We start from the raw sequence: 9,199 nt of genomic DNA on the forward strand, positions 1-9,199 counted from the left end.
CACGTGCGGACTATATTCAGCTACCTGTGCAGGTGAAGTGGAATTCAATTCAATTGCGTGAAGTGGAATAGGATTGGTCTTTGTTAATGGGGCATGCATCTATTTACGAAGCCGAAGTACAATCTGTGACGGGTTTAGATGGTTTAGGTGCATGGTGTCATCACTGGATATTGTACAGGACATAAACTGGGGCAGTGTGAGGGACAGGGTGAGGGGCAGGGTAGGGTGTGGTGCGACCAGGATGTGGAGCAGGGAGGGGTGTGGTGACAGCTATGGGACAGAGGGGGGAGCATGGAGATGTGATGATTTTGGTGCAGAGTATGCAGCGAAGAGAGTGTGTGAGGCAGCTAGGGGCATGGAGACAGGGTGTGGGACAGGCGGGGAGGGGTGTGGAACAGGCGAGGAGGGGAGTGAAGACATGGTGTGGAACTAGCGGGGAGGGGTGTGGAGACAGACGGGGAGGGGCGTGGGAGACAGGCGGGGGGGGGTGTGGGAGCAGGGTGTGGGGACAGGTGGGGAGGGTGCGGAGACGGGGTGTGGGACAGGTGGGGAGGGATATGGAAACAGGGTGTGGGACAGGCAGGGAAGGGTGCGGAGGCAGGGTGTGGGACAGGCGGGGAGGGTGTGGGAGACAGGCGGGGAGGGTGCGGAGACAGGGTGTGGGACAAGCGGGGAGGGGTACGGAGACAGGCGGGGAGAGGTGTGGAGACAGGGTGTGGGACAGGTGCGGAGGGTGCGGAGACGGGGTGTAGGACAGGTGGGGATGGATATGGAGACAGGGTGTGGGACAGGCAGGGAAGGGTGCGGAGGCAGGGTGTGGGAGAGGGTGTGAGGCAGTCAGGGAGGTGTGTTGGACGGGGAGATATGAATGGGACTGTGGTCACGGGGTTGGGCATCGACAGGTGCAGGATGTGTGGTAGGGTGTGACTGGGTGTGAGGCAGGGTGTGTAATTGGGAGAATTTGGAGACAGGGCTCAGTGTCGAAATATTGTATGGTTGGAAGGGGCGGGAAGGGTGGTGGGGAACGAGTGTGGTTGGGGTAGCGACAGACGTCAGGAATGTGATTGCTCTATATCATGGCCGTCTATCTACCCGCAAGCAGTGGTGACCAGATGCACCAAATCCCAGAGCGAGTAAACAAACAACGCTCGTCAGAAACACAAACACCGTATGACAGCCTTACAATGCATGTCAAAAACATCATTTGTGGAGCCTGTGTCGATCATCTGATGACAGGGCAGATGCGTCAAGGGACAAAATACCTGCTGAATAGACGCTCTAGAAACACACTCAGTGTAAACAGGCAGTTGTATTGGGGCGATATTGGTTTATCTCACTCTCAACACAGAGAGTGTGCCGGGTGACAATGTATATGGGCGATATTGGTTTATCTCACTCTCAACACAGAGAGTGTGCCGGGTGACAATGTATATGGGCGATATTGGCATATCTCACTCTCAACACAGAGAGTGTGCCGGGTGACAATGTATATGGGCGATATTGGTTTATCTCACTCTCAACACAGAGTATGCCGGGTGACAATGTATATGGGCGATATTGGTATATCTCACTCTCAACACAGAGAGTATGCCGGGTGACAATGTATATGTGCGATATTGGTATATCTCACTCTCAACACAGAGAGTGTGCCGGGTGACAATGTATTGGGGCGATATTGGTAACCGGGTGACAATGGCCAGGACATAGGGAAAGAAATAGGCCGAAAATGCGAAAATGGCAGTGATATTGAATATTAAAGCTTATAACGTCTGAACACAGTACCCTCACTTTGGGGAATAGTGTTGAAGAAAGCTAGGAAAAAAACTAGTTTCACATAATTCACAGCGACATGACACGTGTCAAATTGCGTACTACTTACTGCGTTTGAAAATGATGTGCTATTTCAAACTTTTCAAACTATTTCAGTCTTACTAATTGAACAACTGTTAGATAGTTTCCTCTAGTAACACATGCACCATTTATTCAATCAAATGTAAGGTTCTGAGATAAAGTCAGTTCCCTGACTCGAAGTTATTAAGCTACAAATGTTGCCGATCAGCGGATGTAGGTGTGGCAGCAGGGGTTACAGGCCGGTTCAGGTCTGTCATAGGGACAGTTGGAAGAGTCGGCTGGGAGAGGTGGGGGTTGCTAGGGTTGGGGTAAGGGAGAGTTAGCTAGGAGAGGAGGGGGTTCGGTAGGGTTGGGGTAAGGGAGAGGTGGGGTTGGGGTAGGGTTGGGGTGAGGGAGAGTTGGCTGGGAGAGGCGGTGGTGGTAGAATTGGAGTGAGGGAGAATTGGCTTTGAGAGGTGGGGTTGGTAGGGTTGGGGTGAGGCAGAGTTGGCTTTGAGAGGTGGGGGTGGTAGGGTTTGGAGTGAGGGAGTGTTGGCTGGAAGAGGTGGGGTGGGGTAGGGTTGGGGTGAGGGAGAGTTGGCTGGGAGAGGTGGGGGTGGGGTAGGGCTGGGGTGAGGGAGAGTTGTCTGGGAGAAGTGGGGGTTGGGGTAGGTGGGGGTGAGGGAGAGTTGGATGTCTACAGTTTTGTTTGTGATAGTCATTGAATAATCGTTCTTTAAAGTGTCTGTGTAAGTATGAAAATTGCTCATCCTCTGACTTGACCCCGGAGCTTCGGCATCAACAAGGGAGATAATTCCCGAATGAACTCCCAGAATGTGCTGGAGAGGATCATTGTTGTGTTATCTCTGCCGTGTCTTGCAATATCCGTTCATTAATGTAGAAAGCTTGCCATCTGTTTCGCAATTGTCCTTAGAACAGTTTGTGCTCTTATATTAACAGTTCGATTAAATTAAAACATGTTTGAAAAACCTGCTTGGGGAAGAAAAAAAAAGAAAGAAAAAAGTGTTTATGAACCTTTTTCTAACATTTTACATTGTAGCTGTCTTATGAGGTTCGTCAGACCACTAGGATTCTGCTAGCACTCTTTGGGGGCAGCATTGATTGCAATATACTATATCTACAGGATTATTGTTCTCACACTTTGAGGGCAGCATGAAGTTTCGAATCTAAAGGATTTTGTTAGCACTCTTTGGGGTCAGCATTGATTGGGGTCAGCATACTATATATACAGGAATGTGTTAAGGCACTTTGGGGTCAGCAATGATTGTAATATACTCTATATGTCACATTATATATTGTCAGCACACTTTGGGGTCAGCAATGATTGCAATATACTAGTACTCTATATGTCTACATTATATTGTCAACACACTCTGGGGTCAGCAATGATTGTACTATACAATATCTGCATTATATTCATAGCACCGTATGAGGTCATCGTGAATTTCAGTGAATTTTGTTAGCATACAGGATTGTAATATACAAGATATACCTTATATAGTCAGTACACTTTGGGGTCAACAAGGATTGTAATATACAAGATCTACGTTATATAGTCAGTACACATTGGTGTCAGCAAGTATTGTAATATACAAGATCTACCTTATATAGTCAGTACACTTTGGAGTCAGCAAGGATTGTACTATACAAGATCTACCTTATATAGTCAGTACACATTGGTGTCAGCAAGTATTGTAATATACAAGATCTGCCTTATATAGTCAGTACACTTTGGAGTCAGCAAGGATTGTAATATACAAGATCTACCTTATATAGTCAGTACACTTTGAGGTCAGCAAGGATTGTAATATACAAGATCTACCTTATATAGTCAGTACACTTTGGGGTCAACAAGGATTGTAATATACAAGATCTACCTTATATAGTCAGTACACTTTGAGGTCATCAAGGATTGTAATATACAAGATCTACCTTATATAGTCAGTACACTTTGGGGTCAGCAAGGATTGTAATATACAAGATATACCTTATATAGTCAGTACACTTTGAGGTCATCAAGGATTGTAATATACAAGATCTACCTTATATGGTCAGTACACTTTGGGGTCAGCAAGGATTGTAATATACAAGATCTACCTTATATAGTCAGTACACTTTGGGGTCAGCAAGTATTGTACTATACAAGATATACCTTATATAGTTAGTACACTTTGGGGTCAGCAAGGATTGTAATATACAAGATATACCTTATATAGTCAGTACACATTGGTGTCAGCAAGTATTGTACTATACAAGATCTACCTTATATAGTCAGTACACTTTGGGGTCAGCAAGGATTGTAATATACAAGATCTACCTTATATAGTCAGTACACTTTGAGGTCATCAAGGATTGTAATATACAAGATCTACCTTATATAGTCAGTACACTTTGGAGTCAGCAAGGATTGTACTATACAAGATCTACCTTATATAGTCAGTACACATTGGTGTCAGCAAGTATTGTAATATACAAGATCTGCCTTATATAGTCAGTACACTTTGGAGTCAGCAAGGATTGTAATATACAAGATCTACCTTATATAGTCAGTACACTTTGAGGTCAGCAAGGATTGTAATATACAAGATCTACCTTATATAGTCAGTACACTTTGGGGTCAACAAGGATTGTAATATACAAGATCTACCTTATATAGTCAGTACACTTTGAGGTCATCAAGGATTGTAATATACAAGATCTACCTTATATGGTCAGTACACTTTGGGGTCAGCAAGGATTGTAATATACAAGATCTACCTTATATAGTCAGTACACTTTGGGGTCAGCAAGTATTGTAATATACAAGATCTACCTTATATAGTCAGTACACTTTGAGGTCATCAAGGATTGTAATATACAAGATCTACCTTATATGGTCAGTACACTTTGGGGTCAGCAAGGATTGTAATATACAAGATCTACCTTATATAGTCAGTACACTTTGGGGTCAGCAAGTATTGTACTATACAAGATATACCTTATATAGTTAGTACACTTTGGGGTCAGCAAGGATTGTAATATACAAGATATACCTTATATAGTCAGTACACTTTGGGGTCAGCAAGGATTGTAATATACAAGATCTACCTTATATAGTCAGTACACTTTGAGGTCAGCAAGGATTGTAATATACAAGATCTACCTTATATAGTCAGTACACTTTGGGGTCAACAAGGATTGTAATATACAAGATCTACCTTATATAGTCAGTACACTTTGAGGTCATCAAGGATTGTAATATACAAGATCTACCTTATATGGTCAGTACACTTTGGGGTCAGCAAGGATTGTAATATACAAGATCTACCTTATATAGTCAGTACACATTGGTGTCAGCAAGTATTGTACTATACAAGATCTACCTTATATAGTCAGTACACTTTGGGGTCAGCAAGGATTGTAATATACAAGATCTACCTTATATAGTCAGTACACTTTGAGGTCATCAAGGATTGTAATATACAAGATATACCTTATATAGTCAGTACACTTTGGGGTCAGCAAGGATTGTAATATACAAGATCTACCTTATATAGTCAGTACACTTTGGGGTCAACAAGGATTGTAATATACAAGATCTACCTTATATAGTCAGTACACTTTGGGGTCAGCAAGGATTGTAATATACAAGATCTACCTTATATAGTCAGTACACTTTGAGGTCAGCAAGGATTGTACTATACAAGATCTGCCTTATATAGTCAGTACACTTTGGGTTCAGCAAGGATTGTAATATACAAGATCTACCTTATATAGTCAGTACACTTTGGTGTCAGCAAGTATTGTAATATACAAGATCTACCTTATATAGTTAGTACACTTTGGGGTCAGCAAGGATTGTAATATACAAGATCTACCTTATATAGTCAGTACACTTTGGTGTCAGCAAGTATTGTACTATACAAGATCTACCTTATGTAGTTAGTACGCTTTGGGGTCAGCAAGGATTGTAATATACAAGATCTACCTTATATAGTCAGTACACTTTCGTGTCAGCAAGTATTGTACTATACAAGATCAGAGACCATCCCTCTATTATATGGTCTCTGACAAGATCTACCTTATATAGTCAGTACACTTTGGGGTCAGCAAGGATTGTAATATACAAGATCTGCCTTATATAGTCAGTACACTTTGGGTTCAGCAAGGATTGTAATATACAAGATCTACCTTATATTGTCAGCACACTTTGAGGTCAGCGTGAATGTCAATGACTCATATGTGTTAGCACGCTTTTAGGCGTGTAGAGGTATGGATTGCAGTGTGTCACACCGCATATAGTCTGTAGCTAAGGTATAAGTGAGGTGACGACACAGGGAATCACTACTTAACTAAATATGTCCTATGATATACCAGTGAAGGCCGGCGACATATTGGCGTGAGACCAACATGACCAATACCCTCAACTACATTATAATGCGGCACCATACAGCACCAGCGGGCCTGGACACCGGCACTATAAGCCAGTGTTATCAAGGCACACACAACACGGCCTAGTCTGTCTCACAGTCCCTCAACCACATTAATTTCCCTAATGCCAAGCCCTCTCTGCAGTGCTAAAGCCCTAAATAAAGCAAGTCTAGATTTCCTCAGGTTCAGGATCTCTGGCCTCTCTAGGGCTCCTTTTCAATTTAAATGGGCTTGTTTGTTACTATCAAAATTATATATATTCAGAGACTAAGCCTTAGTCTAAACACGGCCGTGCACCCATTGTACTGGGGAAACTTGAATAACGCCACATGACTACACAAGAACGCTACATGCTGAAACATGGGCCTCACATATCCTACCAACTCAAATTTCACGTTAGCCTAAGCCGACCACGAACCGCGGCGCAACCTCATCACATGACGTAATAACTCCACATAATCTGTGACGTAACAACATTCCCATGTTCAACTAGCGAAGGTCAGCGACCGAACATGTTATCTAATGGTTTTACATCATTTGACCGTTGTAGATTGTTGAGAATTCAGTGCAAGCCATGGAGATTTTATGTTCGCTTTAACAGATCTTAATGCCACTATTGACGAGCCTTTGTGTGAAATAATGGAGAGTTATGGAATTATGAGTTAATTTACTAATTTCAGACTAGCGTTTGTTTGGATACTATGTGCTTTGAATGTCTTTCTAAACCGAGCAAGTCAACTTCAATTCGTATGAAAACGAACTTTACACTTGGAGTTAACTGCATCTTCCAGTTGATACCCGACTTGGGGCCAGGACGGCATTGTGCAATCTAAAAATCCCAGCTGTTACAAGTATTATAAATTGTTCTAAGATGCCTAGCGGTTAGAACAATCAAAAAAAAAATACATTACCAGACAATAAAGGTATATTTTTTTGATGACGTAACAATTGAATGACGTTATCCCGTCACTGCACCATTCTAGTGTGCCCCCTCGTAATCGAACCATTTTAGATTACGTCACAATGTAAGCGACGTCACGATGCATGTCAGTTGTCATCGCCACGTACGGCCTCCTACAGTAAACTACACCGTTGCACCCAGTTTCTTGGTTTGCTGTTGTTTTACGCAGCTAACATCACTGGTGGAAACATTACGTTTATGTTTTACGACGGTTAAAATGTGTCATTTCGACTCACAAGTTTTCAGCGACACGGTAACGTTCGTAATGTTTACATTCCCACAATGCAATTGTGGAATGTCGCTTGACTACTCAACTTCCTCTGGATGTACTGATCTAAACTTACGCTGGTAGAAGAAATGCAACGTTCATATTGCCCCATATGGTTTACGTTAATGACAGATGTAATTAAAATAATTCAGAGAAGATATCTAATCCGAACGTAAACCGTCATCAAACTGTTATCATTTGTTTTTTTTTCTGGTAACGTTCGTCTTAACGTAGGGGGCAGACACATCAATAGAACAGCGCGCCAGTTAGCCCTGTGCGAGGATTCTTAATTTAGGTCACCGACACCGTAGTTTGTTTTCTGCCTTAAATTAATCGTAATTATCTTTAGAAAGTATTAAATTTGGCATCTTAGAAAAGAAATACACTTCGCCCTACCACCATGTATAGTGTAATAAAACACACTTTCGCCCTGAACTATTATAGTTAAAGCACGAGGACGCTTCCACAATTGCATTGCGTCCGAAATTTGGCATCTTAGAAAAGAAATACAGTTCGCTCTACCACCATGTATAGTGTAATAAAGCACACTTTCGCCCTGAACTATTATAACGTTAAAGCACTCGGACGCAAGCGTCCTCGTGCTTTAACTATAATAGTTCAGGGCAAATGTGTGTTTTATTACACTATACATTGTGGTAGAGCGAACTGTATTTCTTAATTCTAAAGTTATATCGGCTTCTCATTGCAGTCATTATACTATGAAAATCTATTTTATTTGTACTGGCGACATATTAAAATGACCATAAAGCAAACATTACTCTATAACATCGCTTTCAATACTTCTTACAATATATTTCTTCAGTTTTAGTCTTAAAAGTGATGTTTCTATTATATATAGTAAAGACAATTTAACGAAAGAAATGCTTTAAAGTTTTCATTTAGAGAACGGCGACTCGAGACATGAACCGTGGACGGGTCGACATACAATGATGCTGCCGAAACGCCCTCGGGTGCCACCGTATCACGGTTATAACACTTATTCAGCGCTACAGACAGACTGTGTTCACCGTAGACGTCCACGCATCAAAATGCAAAAGTTTCATCCTCACTTGAGTAGATGTTAAGAAATTCATTAAGGAAGGAGGGTAACGTTTCTTTTGGCGTTTAGTGTATACACTTCTGGAATAAAGTAATTGTGCATTATTTTATGTTATGCCATTTTTAATGCAAAAAAAATATTAACATGATTTGTGGTGTATTCCTTAATCACTGACATGACAATATCGAAATCTGTATGATTTGACATTAGGTATCGTGACACATCCTTGAAGAGATTGTGGTGTCAATAGTCGTTCAGAAATTCAGTATCGTGTTTGTGCACCATTGGCGTTGATGCAGGCATGACACATAGACGACACTCAGCGATTGAAGAAAGTTTGGGGAATGTTGTTCCATGTTGTTCAACTCTTGTCCCAATTTCGCTAACGTCAATAGCTGACTTTGGGCATGACGTAAACGTCGCTCCATTCCATCCGAAGCGTGCTCGATAAGGGACAGGTCCGGAGAAACAGCTGGCCAGGAGATGTTCTATTGTCTCAGGAAATCTGTCACAACACAAGCGACATATGGACGGGCATTATCTTGCTGAAGCATGTCTCTGTCCTAGAATGAACGCTTGCACATGAGGCCCAATGATCTCGTCCCTGTATCGCAGACCTGACAGAATGCCATTGACAATGACTAGTTGC

General features: G+C 42.2%; 1 protein-coding gene across 1 annotated transcript; it reads right to left on the reverse strand.

Annotated features, from left to right (window-relative positions):
• Positions 1-347: 347 nt before the first annotated feature.
• On the reverse strand, positions 348-896 carry LOC124255712 (protein TRACHEARY ELEMENT DIFFERENTIATION-RELATED 7A-like). The gene has a single exon (XM_046689619.1). It carries the CDS (start codon positions 894-896, stop codon positions 348-350), a length of 549 nt encoding a protein of 182 aa, XP_046545575.1.
• Positions 897-9,199: the final 8,303 nt, after the last annotated feature.

Source organism: Haliotis rubra, unplaced genomic scaffold, assembly GCF_003918875.1.
Source record: "Haliotis rubra isolate DU_JTF1 unplaced genomic scaffold, ASM391887v1 Scf607, whole genome shotgun sequence".
NCBI lineage: Eukaryota > Metazoa > Mollusca > Gastropoda > Lepetellida > Haliotidae > Haliotis > Haliotis rubra.